Raw genomic sequence first — 21,879 nt, 5'->3', positions numbered from 1 at the left:
AATATGAGCTCCTTCCCTCTTCTTTCCCAGCCTTCATGTCCAAACCCACTCTCTTCTGCTTTCTCCCAGTCTCTGACACCGAAGTGGCCCTATTCCTTGCCAAGGCCAACCCCTTATCCCATCACCTCCAGTCTTCTCTAGCAGATTGCAGCCTCAGTCAACTCTGCTCACCCCCCCCACCCCAGTCTCTTCCCATCTACTCGTTTCTTCTCTACTGCCTTAAAACATGCTCAAGGTTCTAATATCCTTAAAAACTTTCACTAAATAAAAAGAGAAATTCCACCTAAAATAACTGCAGACAACATAAAATACTTGGAACTTTACCTGCCAAGACAAACCCAGGGACTGTATGAATACAATTACAAAACACTCTTTACACAAATACATCCAGATTTAAACAACTGGAAAGATATTCATTGCTCATGGGTATGCTAAGCCAACATAATGAAAATGACAATTCTACCTAAGTTAATTTACTTATTCAGTGCCATACCAATCAAACTATCAAAGAATTCTTTTATAGCACTAGAAACTAGGCAATTCACACTTAAGACAAATGAAAGCCGAAGAGATACTTTCTGGGTAATTAATAGTCAATTTATTAATTAGGCTAGCTGATAATAAATTGATGGTCAAAACCATGGAGACCACTGAATGCTTAAATACCTTTGGAAAAGGGTTGATTTTTCAGGTGAAATCTTTGGAAATAACCTTTGGAAAAGGGGGTGCCCCTGACAGTTAAAATTAACCCTCACTGGTGAACAATTAACGAGGGGGTAGACTTTCAAATGAGGAGGTAAGTGGAAAGCCTTCAGCTCTTCCTGAGAACATGGCTTGATCAGGAGACTTAGCTGTCTCCAGCAATCTGGACAAAGGAATTCACCTCTATCCAGACCACTCCAATTGGTTTGTTACCCTAAACTCCAATTGGTTCATTACCCTACACTCCAGTTGAGGGGTACAAGGGCATAGACTTAGTGCTTTAGGACTGGAATTCACCTAGAGGAGATTCTCTTTATACTCTAAACAGAAGTAAGGTCTTCTGCTTGCATGGGGTCCTGCCCAAGATCAAGGAGCATTTTCCCGGAGAATTTGAGCAATCTCATCTATCAGCAATGTCCCTCAGAGACTGACTGACTGACCCCAAGGGTCTGGGCTCTGAGTGAGGAAATCAAAAGCCTGGATCTTAATTAATAACATGTTATTAATATAATAGAAAATAATAATTTATCTCACACTGTATACCAAAAATAAGGTCAAAATGGATAAATGATTTGCACATGAAAGGTAATATATATAGATATAGATAAGGGAAGTGTTTATTTAGCTTTTCAAGACCTTGATAACCTTGCCCCCACCTCATCTTTCAAGCAACCTCATTGTTCATTACTTCCCCTCATACACTGCAATCCAGCCAGAGATTTTTCTCTGTTCTTCACACAGGACACTTCATCTCCTGCCCCCATACCTCACTTCCATTCTCAGAATCTCTTCTTCAAGACATGGCTCAACCCTGATCCTGTCAAATGCTAGTACCCTTCCTCTCAAACTATCTTGTATTTAACTACTTTGTGTTAATTTTCTTTGTATACAAATATATTCTGTATATAATTTATAGATACGTATTATTGTTTACACATCAATCCTTGTTGTGCTCACCCACTAAGATGTAATCTTCTTGCAAGTAGGAATTGTTCCATTCATTCCTAGCACGGTGCCTGGCACAGAGTAGGTCATCCACTGCATCCCAGTCCATCACCAGTCATCTGACTTTTGTCCAGCGGGACTTCGATGACTCTGGAAGAGAGAGTGAAGCTGACCACTGTTCAACTCTGCCTCACTTAAATCCAATTAATATCCAATTAAATTAATTAAATTTATCCAATCCAATGAAATCCAAGTCAAGACATCACTCCATAATGTCACTGGTCCTCTTCAAACAAAGGACCCTGACAACAGTGCCTGGCACAGAATAGAAAATTAAAATTTATTTGATTGAAAAGCATTTATATATATGCTATCATACTTAATGCTCACAACAGCCCTGTGAGATAGGTAATAAAAATATTCTCGTTACCTTTTGTATGTGAGGAAACTGAGTCTCAAAAAAAGTTATGTGATTTGCTTAAGGTCACAAAGTTAGCAACACCACAGGAGGAACTCAAACCCACTCCCTTCTTTCAAATTCAGTGCTCTCTAAACTACCTCTCTTAAAAATTTGACCCACCTTCCTGGACCCTGCTTTAAACACCAGACTCTACTGTGACCTCAGGAGTTGTGAATAGGCAGGTGATGTCATATATGGCTGGTCAAGGACTGATCTCTCAAATTTGTGAAATGCCTGCAAGGTTACCACATTTGGCTTTCCGGACATCCACAACTCCACCAGATTCTGCTAAACGTTCAAGGAAATGAGAAGACTGCGAAACTGAACCGCCATGTTGTTGTTGCCAATGTTTTTTTACTTTCCATTGCTGGAAAAGACCTTAGGACGTAAAGATCGGCATAGTAAGTACTATGTACATAGATGGGTATGTGTTTATGTGCCTTGTGACTATGCAGTAATTCTGTAACTCCCGAGGGAAAATCAGTCTCATTGCTTCATGCTCACACCTCAGTAGGTTTCAGATGAATATATCTATATGGATGTGTATGTAGACAAATTCTATATACATATATGTTCTTAACTGAACTTGTAATCTATTTCATTAGTATAAGGAACTCCCTTTAGCAATGCAGATCAGCACCCACTCTGTGATTTGTATTGTTAGGTGCTTGATGTATTGAGAGGGTAAGTGACTTTTCTAGGGTCAAACAACCACTATGTGTCAGAGACAAAACTTAAACTCTGGTCTTCCCGTCTCCAAAATCAGCTGTCTATCCACTATGCCACGCTACGGCATGGCTGCCTTTTGCCTCTTTTTGTGTCCCCAACATTTAGCCTAGCACCTGGCACTTATTAGGAACTTAATAAGTGTTTGTTGGGGCAGCTAGGTGGCACAGTGGATAAGCTCCAGCCTTGGAGTCAGGAGGACCTGAGTTCAAATACAGCCTCAGACACATGACACTTACTAGCTGTGTGACTCTGGGCAAGTCACTTAACCCCGATTGCCTCACCAAAAGGCAAAAAAAAGAGGTATTTGTTACTGATTGTTTGGAGATATATTTATATGTGTATATGTATATATTTGCACAGCTTTGCCTCACTTAAATCCAATTCATGTACAAGTCAAAATATTACCTTATGATATCATCGGTCCCTTTTGAGATCAAAGGACAAAAAACAAATGAACAATTCTATACATACATATACATATATATATATATATACACACACACAGAAGTTTAGCTACACATACACAAAAATCTCTCAGTACGTGTATTTAATGATATGTTAAAAATGTATTAAAATGATATATTAAAGTGTGTTTAATTTTATATATATATATATACATATATATATATGTCATCACCTTCATTTCCCAAATATACCCATATATATTTTAAGTATTACAGATGTACTTTTATATAGCTATGCATATATTATATGTGTATATATATATGTATTTGTACATATATGCATGTGTACATGTGTATATGTATATTTATATAGACAGATACAGGGTGTCCTCAAAGTCTTTGTGCAGTTTTAAGCTTTAATTAGCTTTAATAGCTTAAATCTGCATTGAGACTTTGGGGATACCTTGTATATGATTATCTTCATTTCCATATTCGTATGTACACTAAGTTATCAGAGATGTCCTAACAAAAACAATTTGTGTGATGCTTCACGTTTTACCAAAGGCTTTATGTATGTTTTCCTTTTTGATCTTTCCCAACAACTCTGAGAGATGAGTCCTCATTCTACAAATGAGGAAAATGAGGCTGAGAGACTTTGATTTACCCCAGGTCACATAGCTAGTAAGTGTCTAAGGCAGGATTTGAACTCATGGCTTCCTGACTCCATGTCCAGGACTCTATGCTAGCTACCTCATCACCATAGTGAAGCGGGGGAGACCCAGACATCTCCCAGCTTATTAGAAGAGGCATTACTGGTTCACCTTCTGCCTCCTCTGTCCCCAGATTTAGTGTTTTCTCTACTGTACTACTCTGAGTGCCAGTGCCAACCCTGCAGGACTGTTTTACATAAGGATTCCATTAATTGGCAATTCTGCCAGTGATATCTAAGTATCTCTCTATAACTGCAATAGTAATTTTTTTTCATTTTTGCTTTTTCAATTGGGTGAGAGAGAGATAATACCTCAGAGTTCTTTTAATTTTATTTTTGACATGATTAGGCAGGTTGAATAATTTAAAGTCATTATTTGTTATTTGTATATCAACTGGATATTCTGTTCCTTTCCTTTAAACATTTTTCCATTAATAAATGATCATTTAAAAAAAGAAATCATTTCCTTTAAATATTCATATCCATTTCTTATAGATTTTCTATGTCAAATGCCACCCTCTCTTTTTTTTTTTTGGTGGAGGAAAAGAAAGGCACCTAATTGTAATATTCCTTTCTTCAATTCTTCATGACCCCATTTGGGGTGGGAGTGGTTTGAAATTTCCTTCTCCAGTTCATTTTACAGATGAGGAAACTGAGGCAAACTGGGTTAAGTGACTTACCCAGGGTCACACAGCTAGTCTGAGGCCAGATTTGAACTCAGGAAGATGAGTCTTCCTGACTCCAGGTCCATCACTCCATCCACGGTACCATCTAGCTGTCCAGTCTTCCTTTAGTGCCTTTAATATGTTTCTTCAATTATTTTTTGAGATTTCTTATATCTCTTTTGGTGTTGTTTTAACTTGCATTTCTGCAGGATAATTTTATTACTATCTTGTTAAGTTTAATATACACTTTGAAAACAAATTGTATATAACAAGTTCATGGTTTCATGTACAATCCTCTTTTTTGTACTTTGCATGTTGAAATGTTTGTATGCGTTTATGATTGTTAAGTTGATGATAAAGAAAATTTAAGAATAAAAATAAATAACCATTATTCTAACTATATCTAACATCATTTATGGTGCTAGTTTTATAGAAAAATACATTCTAAGGTCAACTTGGGGGACCATGACCTTATTCTTGGGCACTAGTCATTTGTTAACTCTTTACATTTACATAAGAGGGGGTTCAAGAATTCTGAAATCCCCTTATCTGACCATATTCTACTGGCTTTTCACCCCTCTCTCTGCCTTTCCTTACATAACCCTACTCTTCATCTGCACTGTGACTTCCAATACCTTGACTCCTCAATTCTCTCTCAGGCCTTCTCCCCTTCATGGGCCACTCTCTCCTCTTCTCCCCAGAATCCTTAGTGAACCAATTCAACTCTACACTTTCCTCTCTTGAATCTCTAGCCCCATTTCCATATCACCCAGCCAAGGCTCAGCCTTGAATCGCTCCCACCATTTGTCACCTGTGCTCCTACAAACGCGTTGCTGAACAAAGGAGGAGAAAATCACACTACCATGCTAACTGGGCCCTCACTGCTGCTGGGCAATCCTGTTGTACTCACTTATCAACTCCCTATCCCATTTTCCACCGCAGCTCTTCCAAACCTTTTCATCCCTCCCCAAACTGTCATCTCCACTCTTTTACTCACTTCCAATCTTTCCCTCTCTACTTACTCATTCTCTGCTACCTACAAACATGTCCATGTCTCCCCTATCCTGAAAAAAAAAACCTGACAGTCCCTCCACCCCATCATCCTATATCTCTTCTGTCCTTTGTAACTAAATTCCTTGAAAAGGCCCTCTACAATAGGTATGTCCACTTTCTCTCCTCTCACTCTCTTCTTAACTCCTTTCAGAATAAATTTGGATTCAGTCGAAAAGCTGCCCTTCGGGACCTAGAAGGCCACATATGGCCTTAAGGCCACAAGTTCTCCACCCCTAGTCTATTTCCAAAGAAGATTAGGGGAAAAGGAAAAAAACCTATGTGAATTAAAATGTTTAAAGCATCTCTCTTTGTGGTGGCAAAGAACTAGAAATTGCAGGGATGCCCATCAATTGAGGAATGGCTGAACAAGTTGTGGTATATGATTGTGATGGAATGCTACTGTAGTGTAAGAAATGATGAACTCAATGGTTTTAGAAAAACGTGGAAAGACTTCCACAAAATAATGAAGAATGAAGTGAGCAGAACCAAGAGAACATCGTAAACAGTAATAGCATTATTGTTTTAAGAATGACTTTGAGCAAAAAAGTTATTTTGTCTATTATAAATATCCAAATTAAGTATAAAGGACAAAGAAAGATGTTATTTGCATCCAGAGAAAGAACTGATAAATAGAAGTATGTATAGAATAAATTTATACACACACACACACACATTTGTGTCTAATGGTAGCCATCTCTAGGGTGGGGGGAGAAAAGGAAGGAAAAAAAGAAAAAAATTTACATGAGAATGTTGTATATTTGAAAGGAATAGCAAGTTGTGCATAATAGATTGCAGCTTCATGTACAATCGTCTTTTTTATTGTGCTGTGTTATGGAAATGCTTGTTGTATTCCATAAATTAAAAATAATTTTTTTTAAAAAGAAAGAAAAAGAAACCAAATCCCTGACCAAAGAAGAAACAGGTTCAGGAGACAAAGAGAGCCTCTGGCCAACTATTGTCCTTGCTAGAATCTCTAAGACTCACAGAATGTGAGCGATTCTGTGAGTGATAGAAGGCATCTTCATGGTTGAGTTCAAATCCCTCCTTTTATTCATGAGGAAACTGATATCCAGTCAGTCACTCAATAAGCAATTATTAAATGCCTTATATATACCATATATATATGGAAATAATCCCTGGGGATACAAAAAAAGTCCAAAGGCAGTCCTTGCCCTCTCTTCTTAAGAGAAGGAAAACGGATTTGTCCAAAGACACGCAGGCAGTAAGTAGCAGAGCTGGGATGGGTGCAAAGCTCACCTCAACAACTAGAGCAGCACCCTTTCCACTGTAGCATAAGCACTTTACCAGGTTTGAAAGAAGATGGGAGTTTTGCTTTCCAAGGTACATGCAAACCTATACAAAGAATACCATTTTTCTTCCCTCTCTTCTTGTGATAGTTGCCTGTGGTCAAGTCCATACACCCTCAATCTTGAAAACTGAAGCTGCCCCAATCCTAGGGGGAGTTGATGCTACCTGTTTTGAAGTTCCTTGGCAAGTGGGCATCTATTTCAATAACACATTTTTATGTGGAGGATCGATACTGGATAAGTTGTGGATTTTAACTGCTTCCCACTGCTTCATAGATGACAAGTAAGTGTTGAGAAAATGAATTTGTTTTTTTTTTTCTTTCTTTCTTTACAGAATGACAGAATCTCAGCTGTGGGAGGAATCTCAGAGGCCTCTGTTCCTACCCATTCCTGAACAAAAATCCCCTCTATGACAGGCCCAATAAGGGGTCATTTAGCATTGACTAGAAGACTTCCTAGGGCAAGGCAGCCCCTTCCACTTTGTTAGGCACATCTTTTCATCAAGTCTAAATAGGTTTCTTTACAATGGACATCCATTGATGTTGGTTCTACCCTGCAGAGTGAAGCAGAAGAAGGTAATCTGTGCTTTTAATGTTTATTATAACTGAGACAGGGGGGCAGCCCTGAAACAAAGCATGGGAATGAAATTGGAGCCAGCTGCTTTAATTTAAGTGGCTTCTGACAATCCCTGAAGATAACTCCTTTTTTCCTTGCTAGGCTTTCTTTATTGGGTTCCTATATATATAAGCACAGAAAATGCCCTCAAGTTACATTATATAACTATAGAATCTTAGTGTTAAAATAACAACCACCATTTATATAGCGTTTACTATATAAATACTGTACTAAGCACTTTACATTTATTATCTCATTGGACCCTCACAACAACTCTAGGAGGTAGATACTATTATTATCCCCATTTTACATTTGGGGAAGCTGAGGCAGACAATGGTTAGGTGACTTGCCCAGGGTCACACAACTAGTAAGTGTCTGAGGCTGGATTTGAACTCAGGTCTTCCTGATGCTAATAGTATGCAATCCACTATGCCACCTAACTACTCCAAAGGACCTTAGACATCACCTCTTCAAACTTCATCATTTTACTTATGAAAAAGTAGACCTAGAAAGGTTAAGTCATTTACCTGAGGCCATACAGCTACTCAGAGGCAGACGTAGATCTCACTCAAATCTCTTAGTATTCTAGCACTCTTTTGACGACATCATTCTCCCTCTTCGAGATTTGTCAAGTGTTTTCATTAGGCATTAATTCAAACTATTGTAACTAGACTTCCAATGGGTTAATTGAGATTCTTCTTCTTCCCTTCTCTGTAGCTCAGAACCCCTTGACATCATCTTCCCTGACACACTCTTTCTTTTATTACTCTAGTCCCTGAGGAAGAGGTGACTTCTCTGGTCTTCTTGGCCCTTGCCAAGGCCAATCCTTCTGCATGTACCCTTGGCCCCTTTCCCATTTCTCTCCACTGCCAGATTTCCTCTATAATCAATAATACGTATCTATAATCAATCATTCTTCTTCTCTCTCTGTCTCTGTCTCTCTCTCTCCCCTTACATATCTCTTTCTGTCTCTCTTTTCTTTCTCTCCCCCTACATCTCTCTGCTTCTGTCTCTGTCCCTCTCTCCCCCTCCACATCTCTGTGTGTGTGTCTCTGTTTCTCCCTCAATCTTTCTCTGTCTCTGTCTCTGTTTCTCTCTGTCTGTCTCTCTGTCTCCCTTTCTTTCTCTCTCACCCCCTACATCTCTCTGCTTCTCTCTGTCCCTCTCTCCCCCTCCACGTCTCTGCGTGTGTATCTCTGTTTCTCCCTTAATCTCTCTCTGTCTCTGTCTCTTTCTGTCTCTGTCTCTCTCTGTCTCTCTCTCTCTCTCTTTCTCTGTCTCCCCTTCCATATCTCTCTCCCCTTCCATCTCTCTCTCTCTGTCTCTCTTGCTTTCTCACTCTCCCCCTACATCTCTTTGCCTCTGTTTCTGTCTCTCTTTCCCCTCCACATCTCTTTCTCTCTCTCTCTCTCTCTCTCTCTCTCTCTTCTCTCTCTCTCTCTCTCTCTCTCTCTCTCTCTCTCTCTCTCTCCCATCTGCTACTTTCTTCCATCTGCTTACAAACATGCTTAGGTCTTCCCCATTCTTAAAAAAAAAAAACAAAACCAAATTCATGACTGAACCTATCATACAAGATCTCATTTTCTCTTTCACAACCAAAATCCTAGGGAAAAAGCTATCCACATTCATTGCCTCCACTTCATTTCTTCTCACTCAGTTGACAGTTCACTTGGATTCTGATCTTATATTTCAACAGAAACTGCTTTTAAAAATACTATTTTATTTTCTTTTCAGCTTTGAATTCTCTCCCTCCTCCTACTGCCTCCCCTCCATTGAGAAAGGAAGAAAAAAACGAAACCTGTTACAAACATGAATAGTCAAGCAAAGTAAATTCTCCTATTAGCCATGTTTAATAATAATAACTCCTTTCACAGAAACTGTTGAGAAAACAAACTACTCTCCTCAGAGTTACCAGTGATCTTTTTTTTTAAATTGACAAGTGTTTAGTATGCACCAACAAATAAACATGTATTACGTGCTAAATGCCAGGGACCCAAAGATAAAAGTAAGGCTGTCCTTGGCCTAAGAAGGAGCTTACTTCTGGGAAGAGAGGAAGGAAAGAGCTATATGTACACAGAGAAATGAATACAACATGTACACAAAGCACATACAAAGTAAATGGGGGAAGCATTAGCAAATGGAGGAACCCCAGGTAGGCTTCATGTGAGAGGTGGTACGTAAGCTGCACTTTGAAGTGAAGAGATAAGGAGAGAGCATATATTCCAGGCATAGGAGACCACCTGAGCACAAAGATAGGGAAACAGTGGAGACAGGGAATGTTTTGGGTGGGAAATACCAAGAAGGCCAGTTTGGCGGGAACTCAGAGTGTAGGAGAGTGAAAGTAATGTGGAATGGGGAGGGGGGTTTGGAGGGAGAAGAAAATGGGTCATTTATTAAACACCCACTGAGCGTCAGGCACTGTGCTAAGTGCTGCACAAATGTTATCTCATTTGATCCTCACAACAGTCCTGGAAGTAGGTGTCATTATTACCCCCATTTTGTATTTGAGGAAACTGAGGTAGATAGAGGCCTGGGGCAAGATAATTAAGGGCCTTGAAACCTAGAGGAGTTTGTATTTTATCCTAGAGGCAAAATAGTCTATTAGAGGAACTGCAAAAGAAACCAAAGCAGGGGAATGACTGGTCACAACGGTAATTCTGGAGTAGCACTTGGGTATGCAGGTAGTTTACCGTGCAAAGAGATGCTGGGCGACAAAGTTAACAAAGGAGAATGCCTAATCATCAGCTCTGCTGTCTAGCAAAGCGTCACTCATGCTATGTAGAGAGACATTGAATGTACGCTGAATCAGGCACCCCCATCCCGAGCCATATCCCACCCATGATATCCATGAGATCAGATTTGCCTCCTTGCTTTAGAGACTCTGGAAAAGGTTCCAGTCTCTTCCACTTGGCAGTCTTCATACTAGTCCACTATCCCTGGTCACTAGTCACTCTATCCCTGGCATCACTTAGCTGCCTTGGGTTTAGCTAAATTCTCTTCCTATTTGCAATTTCCCATTTTTTCTCATCTTTTTGGTTTCCAACCAAGCCCGTCCTATTTGGAAATGCAGTGACACTGGAGGAATTTGACAGCGAGAGAGTGGAGAAGAGAAATGTGTCAAAGCTCATTCTTCATCCTAACTTCAATGAAATGTTCATGGACCATGACATTGCTTTGATGTTACTTGATTCTCCTATAGAATTTAACATACAGAAAATACCCATCTGTCTGACGAAAACCATAAAAGATGTGAAAGAATGCTGGGTATCCGGATGGGGACTCACAAGTGAGTGACTTTTCCAGAGTGACTGGCATCTCTCACCTCTGGTGCTGTATGTGGCAAATATATACATATATATGTATGTATGTATGTATGTATGTGCACATATTTATGTGTGTGTATGTGTGTGTGTGTGTGTGTGTGTGTATGCTGTAGACAGAATAAAAAACCCTTGGAGATCTACTTATCCTAGAAAAAGGATGCTTGGTTTATATGGTAGCCCTACTCTTAGTTTTGGATCAGAAAGGCAGGCTTTCTGCCCCGCTTGCATCATGCACTACCTCACTTAATGTGAAAAGAAGGCAGGCCCCTGTGGACACCTTCCAGGATTCTTCTCTCTAGCCAGGATTATAGCAGTATAATAGAATAATGGAAAGTTGCAGCTGGAAAGGACCTTATTAAAAAATAAAGGCATAGTTTGAATTGGATGGTCTCTGAAGCTCCCTGCCCATGCCTCAATTCTGTGATTTTATGAAATCAAGTTCAGTAGCTACCCAATGACTTAGATATACAGTGCAAATTTGGGGCAGCTGGTGGCACAGTGGATAGAGCACTGGCCCTGGAGTCAGGAGGACCTGAGTTCAAATCCAGCTTCAGACACTTGACACTTACTAGCTGTGTGACCCTGGGCAAGTCACTTAACCCTGATCGCCTTACCAAAAAACAAAGACAAGCAGCATAATTTTGGGGCAGCTAGATGGCATAGTGGATAGAACGCCAGCCCTGGAGGACCTGAGTTCAAGTCTGGCCTCAGACACATAACACTCACTAGCTGTGACACTCTGGGCAAGTCATTTTACCCCAACTGCCTCACATACACACACACACAAAAAGATACAGTGCAAACTCTTGATACTGAACCTCCACAATCTGGCTCCAATACACCTATTAAGTTTCCTTGTCTGTATCAATCAATGAATCAATCTATCCTATCATCTATCTATCTATCTATCTATCTATCTATCTATCTATCTATCTATCTGTCTGTCTGTCTGTCTAATGCACAGTTCTTTCCTTCAAAATGGGCCACTAACTGTTCCCCAACATCACATTCTACAATCCCACACCTAGGCATTTGTGCAATTAGTTTCTGATGCCCAGGACACATTCCCTTATCATTAGAATGTAAACTTCTTGAAGGCAGGGGCTTGGTTTTGCCTTTGCTTTGTATTACCAGCTCTTAGCACAGTGCCAGGCACACAGAAAGTGCCTAATAAATGTTCATTGATTGTTAGCTGTTGAAAACCAACCTCCTCTTGCTTCAAGACCCAGTTCAGTCATCACTTTCTTCAACACGCTTGCTTACTCTGATTTCCCTCTGGGGGAAGTCTTTTTTTCCACCTCAAATTTTCTTAGAGCACTTTGGGTCTCTCTTTTGTATTGATCTCATTCTACTTTGTATGGTACCTATTTCTGTCATGTTAGCCCTAGTAGATTGGTTATAAGCTCCTGGAAACCAGAGACTGACTATGCATCAGTTTTCATCTTTGTAGCCCCTGTGCCTTGCACACAGTAGGTGCTGGATAAACATCTGAATAATTGATGTAGGGTAAGTCGAATGCATTCTCTATCTCATTCATCTTAAGTGGGGGTGGGGGAACTCCCTGGTGAGGATGCTTCCTCCACTGAAGCAGATTGGCATCCTTCTGTAATTTGTAATCTTAGTTGTTCTGGGGAACAAGCTCGGTACTTGCCCATTATCACACAGCTGGTACGTCAGAGGCAGGAACAGAACCCAGATCTTCCTGACCCCAAGGTTAGACCCACTCTCCCCTGCCAGTCTGCCTGTCTCAATAACTGACAGGTATCCATAAGGTTTGCTAGGTTCCTTACAAACTTTAACGCATTCAGTTTTTTTGCCAGACTACTTTATAAGTGTCTGGATTGCTAGCAAAGGTCAAACTCAGACTCAAAGGGCTATAATTTGTTCTTGTTGCTAATTAATAGTTTAATTAGTAATTATTAATAACTTATTATTCAAATAAGCATTTACATAGCACCTATTATGTGCCAGGGTCTGTTCTAAGTGCTTTACAAATATTATTTCTTTCTTTACGTTGCTTCCTTTATTTTTATTTTTTTAGCTTTTAGTCTATATTTTATTTTTCCCCAGTTACATGTAAAAACAATTTTTAACATTTGTTTTTAAAACTTTGAGTTACAAATTCTTTCCCTTCTTCTCTCTCAACAAATATTATTTCATTTGATCCTTACAACATAGCCATGGGGAGATAGATGCTATTATTATCCCCATCTTATAGTTGATGAAACGGAGGCGGACAAAGGTTAAGTGACCTGTCCAAGGTTACACAATTAGGAAGCATCTGAGATTGGATTTGACCTCATGTCTTCCTGACTCCAAGCCCTCCTTACTATCCAATGCACCACCTAACTGCCTCAAGAAAGTCCTTAAGGTCAAAAGGTTTTGAGTAAATGAAGCCCTGTTGGGATGGGTTTAATCTCCCAAGGTGGTATAAAGTTTACCTTAGTTATTATTACCTTATTCAGTTATCGTTCACACATGTACATGTGTGAGGGAGCAGAATAAACATATTCAACATTTCATTAACCTCGGGCAGCTAGGTGGCATAGTGCATAGAGCACTGGCCCTGGAGTCAGGAGGACCTGAGTTCAAATCCAGCTTCAGACACATAACACTCACTAGCTGTGTGACTCTGGGCAAGTCACTTAACCCCAATTGCCTCACAGTAAAAAAAAAAATACCTTCAACATTTCATTAACCTCATGTAGAGATCCTGCTCCTGCTGGACAGCAGAGGAGGAAAATGAACCAAAACAATAAATATACTTTCGAGCAAATGTGAAAGTCGTCTCGACCAAAAGCTGTTGTTCATTCTATCTATGTCCGCCAATGGATTTTAAAGTGGGTTTGTGGGAATTCAAGAAGTATTCTGTGAGGGACTTAAATAACCCAGACTAATGGCCTACCTGGGAAATGGACAGGATCCAAAGGGCTGAAATCTTGTGTCTGCTTTTTCCTCTTAAAGAAGGGTTATAAAGCACTCTACAGATGTTATCTTAGTTGTCTTAGTCATCTGAGTTCTCACAACCCTGAGAATTAGAGGATATTATGATTTTCATTTTGCTGTTGAGGAAACTGAATCAGAAAGAAGATAAAATGACTAGCTCTGGGTCACACAGCTAGAAAATGTCTGAGGCTTGATTTGAACTCAGGTCTTTCTAACTTCTAGGGCACACTCAATCCACTGTACCATCAAACTTCCAAGAAAGAAAGGAGGATTCTTGATGGGTGGCCAGGAGGGTAGTATCCTAGTTCTTTCTTGTACAGAGTTGTCTTATAACTCTTTGTGCTACCAGCACCTTCACAAAGGGGGCACTCACGATGTCTCATGGCAATGATAATAATGATGGCAATGCAGTAAAAGCATTGGGATGAAGAATAGGGTCAAGCTAGACACCAGTTGAGTTTCAGTTCCTGATTGGATGATGGGTTTGGGAGAACTAGTGGGTCTTGTTTTTTCTTCTCAGAAGACTTCTACTCCTAGCCAAAATTGAGAGAGAGAGAGAGAGAAAGAGAGAGAGAGAGAGAGAGAGAGAGAGAGAGAGAGAGAGAGAGAGAGAGAGAGAGGGAGAGAGATATTGAGAGAGAGAGAAGATATGTCCTGTATCCTGTCTTGAGTAGAAAGGGAGGGATATTAATGATGATCAGATCTCTGTAGTCTGGGGGTATTTAAATTCTATGAAAGAACAGTTCTTTACTGCTGGTTCCCCCTTCTCTCTTGATCTGTCTTTCCTTTTGGTTAGGACCTGTGAAGCAAATGTCTATCCCACTGCAAAAAGTCCATCTTGAGCTCTTAAAACAGGAAGAATGCTATAAGAAAGTTTACCTATTAACTGACAACATGATCTGTGCCTGGGATCCTGAAGGAAAAAGAGATTCCTGCCCGGTAATCAGGACTCTTTTCATTAGATTCAAGGTCAACCCAACTCCCCTGGCTGGGCCAGGGCTATTGGGCCACCTTTGAGTAGCAGTCATTTCAGTGTAGGCTACTTCTTCCTTCTTGGTATTTCTATTAACACCTAGCATGAGAAGATAGTGAAGCTATGCCTTGTTGTAACATTATCTGATCTAAAATGGTTTTATTCTATGCAAGTCCGAGAGGTGTTTTCTTTGGGTTCCTTCAACGGGTTAAGTTCCCCTACCTAGCTACCATGCTTTAGATGATAGACCAATCCATCATTTATTAAGTACCTACTATGTGCCAGGCATTGTACCTTGCACTGAGGATGCAAAGAAAAGTAAAAGACAGTACCTGCTCTCAAGGAACTCACATTTTAATGGAGGAGGCAGCATGCAAACAAGTATGTACACACAAGATGTGTGCGGGATATACTGGAAATATTCAACAGAGAGAAGGTACTAGAATTAAGGAGAATCAGGAAAGACTTCCTGTAGAAGGTAAGATTTTTATCTGGGACTTGAAGGAAGCCAGGAGGTAGGGATGAGGACAGACAGGCATAGAGGTCAGACAGTGAAGTTGCAGTCAGGAGATGGGATATCCTGTTCAATAACATCAAAAAGGTCAGTTACAGGGAACATGAGCAAGGAAAGGTATAAGAAGACTGGAAACGTAGGAATGGACAAGGTTTTGAAGGGGTTTGAATTCCAAACAGAGGATTTTATATTTAATTCTAGAGGTGATAGGGAGCCACTAGAATTTATTGGGGGAGGAAGGTGAGATCTGAACTTTAGAAAAATCACTGTGAAAGCTGAATGTAGGATGGATTGGAGTGGAGATAAACTTGTAGCAAACCAACCAACCAGCAGGCTAGTTCAGTAGTACAGGTGTGAGATGATGATGGTCTGCAGCATCAGGAGGGTGATAGGGACATATGTAAGAGATGATATGGAGGTAAAATGGACAGACCTTGACACATTTTCCATATGAAGAAATGAAGGCTCATAAAAGTTAAGTAACTTGCCCAAGGTCATACAGACAGGAAATGGAAGAATACGGTTTCTAATTCTTTTGATCCAACTAGGATGTGGTTTGGAAGAGAATAATATTTTTCTTTCTCTCCTTTAGGGTGACAGTGGGGGACCTTTGGTTTGCAACAGCAAGAATAATGAGAAAGTATGGTACCAAATAGGCATTGTCAGCTGGGGAGAAGGCTGTGGTCGAAAAGGGAAACCTGGTGTATATACAGCAGTCTCCAATTACTTGTTTTGGATTGTGCTAAAGACCCGTGAGGTGGGCCATCCCTACGTCGTGTCATCTTCTGAATATTTTTTTGTTCCCCCACCATGTTTAATTTTGACATCGTATTTTTCATCTCTTCTCCTCCAAAAGATCTTTTTTCTCTTTACAATAACATAATTCAGTGCCTCTAGACCAAGTGTGCTGATTGGAGGTCATGGTGATCCTGTGAAATCACTGAAGAACTGGGACAATTTTGGAGACTAGAAATGGAAGAGGCTTAGGCTCTTTGGTCTGCTGGTAAACCTCTCCACCCCTACCTCTACCCCCAGCACCATGGTACAGTGGGGAAAGAACTCACTTGGGAATAAAAGCACCAGGATCCTAACCTTGGATCTACCATTTTAACTATCAACTCAGTCTCCTGGGGCCTCAGTTTCATTTTTAGTAAAAAATAAAGAGATTGATTAACTGAGGAGGTGTAATAAGGGAACACCTAACTTTCCTCAATGAGTTCAGGTCACCAGGCTTAGACAATCTCCCAAGATCCTGGGGAAAAAGGAAACAAACTTGTGAATGGTCTCACAGAACTGCTCTCAGTGATTTGAGAAATTATGAAGTACAAGAGAACAGTAAATGTAAGCAGTTTTCTGATTTTCAAAAAGGGACCAGAGGATGGATTATTTAAACCAAAGGCCAAATCAGCCTGACTGAGATTCCTGGCAAAATTCTGGAGTTAATAATTAAAATGAGAGTGTGTCAGCATTTAAAAAGGGAGAATTGATCATCACAAGACAGTGGGTCATGCCAGCCTTACCGCATTTTATTTTTCGACAGGATTAGTAAACCAATAGATAAGAGGAATGGTATGGACATCATTTATCTGTATTCTGGCAATGCGTTTATTTAGTAAAATATCTCATGATAGCCTTGTAAAGAAGATGGAGAGATATAATAGAATAATGGTATAGTCAGGTGGGTTCATAACTACTTGACTGAGCAAAGCCAAAAATTACTAATGGATTGGTGTCAGTCCTCATTCTCTTTTGTTTACATAAAATATCCTCCCTCACCCTCTTTACCTATTCTTATCCATCCTTAAAGTTAAACTCAAATGCCACTTTATTGATGAAAACCTTTCCTTTTAGAACGTGCATAGCACTTTGCTTCACACCTTTCTAATGCATGAGTATTATTTTGTATTAGAGTTTCTATGCATCTTTAATCCTCCTGCTTAGGTCAGAAATTTGCAAGGTTTTAAGAATTCTACCTTCTGTGGTATTTTAAAATATTTAGCTTTTGATTTTTCAGTTTGTATTTGAATTTCCTGAATATATCGATGTAAGTTTGCTAAGTTACATAATAGAAAGTTAAATGATAGTGGAGTTGATGCTAATTTAGAAAATCACTCAGCCCTAGCTTATGTGTCTACTTTGGTAAACATTAAATCATCAACCAGAAGGATTCATTGTACAAGTCAGATTCTCATAGATTTTTTAAAAAAGATTCTTCCTTTAGCTTGTTGTTAGGAATGCCTATATCAGGTATAGGATTCAGAAAAAAAATAGCAAAGGTATTTAAAAACTGAAATTCTCTGAAGTTTCACTTGAGCTATGGACTTAAGAGTCAGGAGAGATTTGGGGTCAAATCCTATATCTAACATTTATTTGTTGTCTTGATTTCCTCACCTATAAAAATGTTTTCCTTATAGCTCTATTGTCAATAAGGCCAGAACCCCAAAGTTTCGGCTTGTTTTCACCACATGAACTAATTATTGGAGAAATAGAAATTAAGAGATTGCATTAAATTATATTGAGATCTGTTTTGTAAAAGATGTTAGCAAGAACAATTAAAGATCTACAAGCAACATGGATCCATAGAAGCAAATCCACCAATGAAGATACACCTTCAGAGCCGCTCTGAGGATGAGACCTGTCCCCAGACCAGAGCACTGGATGAGACATCTGAGATTCAAGATGAAACGTACTGATAAAACGGACATTAGGAGAGGGTTACTGGGATACCAGGAGACTTGATGTTAGTTAATATTGTTGATCGTTATTGTATTACTTTGGCGTTTTACTTTATAGTTAGCTATGTTTACCAACTCTCAGAATTTAGACCATGGTTTTAGATGTTTTTACTATGGTTTGTATTATGATTAATTAGTCTTGTTATTATTTTTCAGCTTTGCTGAAATAGGCTAAAGCCTATTTTGAACTTCCTCCAGAAAATCTTGTGTTAGTGTACCCTACTATTGATAATGATTATTTTAAAGATCTTATAGGATTGTCTTAAAGATAAGTGATCCAGAGATGTCTGGTTTGCTATCCAAAAGTCTGGGATGCTATCCTGCACTTGGAGTCAAAACAATGAGCATTTCTTAGTCTCTTGAGAGAAGAAAGGGAGTCGTTCCTAGTCCCCACTACCAAACTTCCAACCAACTATGTTTCCTGCACCTCAGCTTTGTAACCAATCATGTTGTCCTCAATCTCATGATGTCATCTACCCTGTTCTGTTCTTTGTTTTGTACTCCCTACAACCTGTGAAAGGGGAACAATGCTTTTTCTCAAGGTCTTTTGCTTAAATGGAGGCAGTCCATTGACCCATTTATTGACAAGTAGCATGCCTCTGCTAATAAATGTTATCTTGCTGAGAGATCTGCTTCAGTTTGCCCTTTTGTTAAATTCCAATTGCAACACTGCTTACTACCTCGCATAAACTTGGTCATTTCTTAACCTCCCTTGACTTCAGTTTTCTCACCTGTGAAATAAGGGGGTGGGACTAGATCATATTTAAACTTCCTCCCAGTTCTAAGTCTATGAGCATCTATATTATATAACCTTTGCTCTCATCATGTGGTGGGGAAAGTGTTGGACTTAAGAGTCAGGAGAGATTTGGGGTCAAATGCTATATCTAACATTTATTTGTTGTCTTGATTTCCTCACCTATAAAAATGGAGACAAAAATAGCAGAAATGCCTATCTCCTGTGTTCTTGATAAGATGTAATGAGAGAGCTTATAAAATGCTTTGCTATACAAATGTCAGTTATTACAATATGGTACCTGAAGGTGTTCCATGAGCCACAGATCTTCCTCCTACCCTAGCTTACCCAATTCTACCATCAAATAGTCACTTCTACTCAGGGAGTTCTTTTGTAGGGAAGACAAGGTGGGAGTTTGCTTCTTCATTAACTGGATTGGGTGTTTTCTTCCCAAGTTCCTGTGGTTACCCCATCCATTAAATGTTGCTTCCCGTGGGAAAAATGGGGAAGGGGAGGCAGATGATAGGGGGGAAATTGCTTTTGGTTGGGAGCAGGGATTAGAAAAAAAATATTTTTCCATGATTATATATCAGTGCCTGGTCCCTGGGGAATGGTACAGGAAGACTCTAGCCTAAGAATTGGAAATCAGAGGGATGCCCATCAGGTGGGGAATGGCTAAACAAGCTGTGGTATATGATTGTGATGGAATATTATTGTGCTATATAAGAAATGACAATCAGGATGATTTTAAAAAAAACTTGGAAAGACTTACATGAACTGATGCATAGTGAAGTAAACAGAATCAGGAAAACCTTGTACACAGTAACAGCAACATTGTTAGATGAAGAATTGTGAATGACTTAGCTAATCTCAGCAATATAATGATCCAAAACAATCCTAGAGGACTAATGATAAAGCATACTATCCACCTCCAGAAAAAAGGACTGATGTTGATTGAATACAGACTGAAGCATGCTATTTTCCATTTTCTTTCTTTCATTCTTTTTCTTTTATTCAAGTCTTGCACAAAATGACTAATATGGAAGCATTTTACATGATCGCACTCACATAACCTATATTTGATTGCTTACCATCTCAGGGAGGGAGGAGGGGAAGGAGGGATAGAATTTGAGACTCAAAACTTTAAAAATATTTTTAAAAATGTTTTAACAATTTAATTGGGGGAAAAACAAAATGTATAAAGGGTTTTTTTAAAAAGAAGACTCTAGCCTACCATAGGTAGAAAAATTCAATTAATCAATCAATATGCATGTATTAAGCTTGTTCCAGGCATTATGATGGATGCTAAGGGTATGGGTACTAAGACAAAAGTTGGGGCAGCTAGGTGGCACAGTGGATAGAGCATCGGCCCTGAAGTCAGGAGGACCTGAGTTCAAATCTGGCCCCAGACCAAACACTTGACACTTACTAGCTGTGTGACCCCAGGCAAGTCACTTAACCCCAATAGCCTAAAAAAAAAAAAGGCAAAAGTCAAGGAGTCTCCTCAAGAAACCTATATTCTATTGGTGGAAAATAACATCAATATATGTAATTATATTAAATATATTTATATAGAGTAAATATAAGAAAATTCAAGTGCAGAGATAATAATTGCAATAGTAATTATAATAATAATAGCTATAGTAATAATAATAATAATTATTATTATTATTATAGCTCACATTTATATGTTGCTTTAAGATTTGCAAAGCATTTATAAATTATCATCTTATTTCTCCCCACAACAACCCTGGGAGATAAGTACTATTATTGCTCCCATTTTGCAGATGAGAAAACTAAGCAGACATAGGTTAAATAACTTACTTCAGGTCCTATAGCTAGTATGTATCTGAAGCTGTGTTTGAACTCAGATTTTCTTGATACTAGGTCTAACACTCTTATCTACTACATCACCCGGGACCAAAAGACAATGGTAGTAGAAATTAACAAATAGTTTCCAAGATAAGAAGATGCATTCATAAAGCCTTTCCATTAGGGGAGTAATGCAGCTTTCTTTGTAACGGAAAAAGGAGCCTCACGAATATGCACCTCAGACCTTTGCAGTGGATAACTTTATTGTGGCCAGTGGCTTTTGTCAGTCTCCATATATTCTTCAGCACCAGACATCTATGGTAGAATCCAATCAGAAACTGACTTGCTCTCATTTGTGTAGAGGAAAAGTCTCTGCTACTGACATCACTTATCAGCAAGATTTCACTTTTCACAATCAGCCTTGAAGATATAGGCTTGCTCATTGGTAGGAGCATACTTGGTAGAATATGGAAACCTTTTTAAACCCATGATTCTTCTATCAAACATCCCAACTTTGTCACACTCAAGACCTTTTTAAATTTTTAAAAAACATTTTTATTGATTTAAAGTTTTGAGTTCCAAATTCTGTCTCTCCCTCGTTCCTTATCCTCCCTCCCTGAGATGGTAAGCAATCAGATAGAGGTTAGACATGCATAGTAATCATTTTGTATAAGACTTGAATAAAAGAAAAGAAAATGAAAGACGGTGGAAAAAAGCATGCTTTGCTCTTTATTCGATCAATATCAGTTCTTTCTCTGGAGGTGGATAGTGTGCTTCATCATTAGACCTTTAGGATTGTCCTGAATCATTGCATTGCTGAGAACAGTGAAGTCATTCACAATTCTTCATCGAACAATATTGCTGTTACTGTGTACAACATTTTCCTGGTTCTGTTCACTTCACTATGCATCAGTTCATGTAAGTCTTTCCAGGTTTTCCTGAGATCATTCTACTTGTCATTTCTTATAGCACAATAATATTCCATTACAATCATATACCACACCTTGTTTAGCCATTCCCCAATTGATGGGCATCCCTTTGATTTCCAGTTCTTAGCCAACACAAAAAGAGCTGCTATAAATATTTTATACAAATAGATCTTTTCCCCTTTTTTGCATCTCTTTTTATCATTTTTTAAGTTAATTTGTTTGTTTTTAGTTTCCCACATTCACTTCTATAAGATTTTGAGTTCTACATTTTCTCCCCCTTCCTCTGCTCCTCTCTTCCCATGACAGCATGCAATCTGATATAGGC

General features: G+C 39.1%; 1 protein-coding gene across 1 annotated transcript; it reads left to right on the top strand.

Moving 5' to 3' along the window:
- Nucleotides 1–1,273: 1,273 nt before the first annotated feature.
- PRSS55 (serine protease 55) lies at nt 1,274–16,930 on the top strand. Its single transcript, XM_020989486.2, has 6 exons — nt 1,274–2,508; nt 7,065–7,257; nt 7,417–7,549; nt 10,638–10,875; nt 14,655–14,797; nt 15,938–16,930. The coding sequence occupies exons 1-6, from the start codon at nt 2,439–2,441 to the stop codon at nt 16,226–16,228; spliced, it is 1,068 nt and encodes a 355-aa protein (XP_020845145.1). The 5' UTR covers nt 1,274–2,438; the 3' UTR covers nt 16,229–16,930.
- The last annotated feature ends 4,949 nt before the right edge of the window (nt 16,931–21,879 follow it).

The sequence above is a fragment of the Phascolarctos cinereus genome, unplaced genomic scaffold (assembly GCF_003287225.1).
Source record: "Phascolarctos cinereus isolate Bilbo 61053 unplaced genomic scaffold, phaCin_HiC Scaffold_2;HRSCAF=192, whole genome shotgun sequence".
Classification (NCBI taxonomy): domain Eukaryota; kingdom Metazoa; phylum Chordata; class Mammalia; order Diprotodontia; family Phascolarctidae; genus Phascolarctos; species Phascolarctos cinereus.
Note: the sequence above shows the minus strand (reverse complement) of the source record. Positions and strands in the feature narration are given on the sequence as shown.

What these genes read in the sequence shown, in the direction of transcription:
- PRSS55 (XM_020989486.2), top strand. Translation starts at nt 2,439, where the DNA reads ATGTTGTTGTTGCCAATGTTTTTTTACTTTCCATTGCTGGAAAAGACC. An exon ending in AGGACGTAAAGATCGGCATA is followed by an intron (nt 2,509 to 7,064) that starts GTAAGTACTATG and finishes TTCTTGTGATAG; the next exon opens with TTGCCTGTGGTCAAGTCCAT. An exon ending in GCAGAGTGAAGCAGAAGAAG is followed by an intron (nt 7,550 to 10,637) that starts GTAATCTGTGCT and finishes TTTCCAACCAAG; the next exon opens with CCCGTCCTATTTGGAAATGC.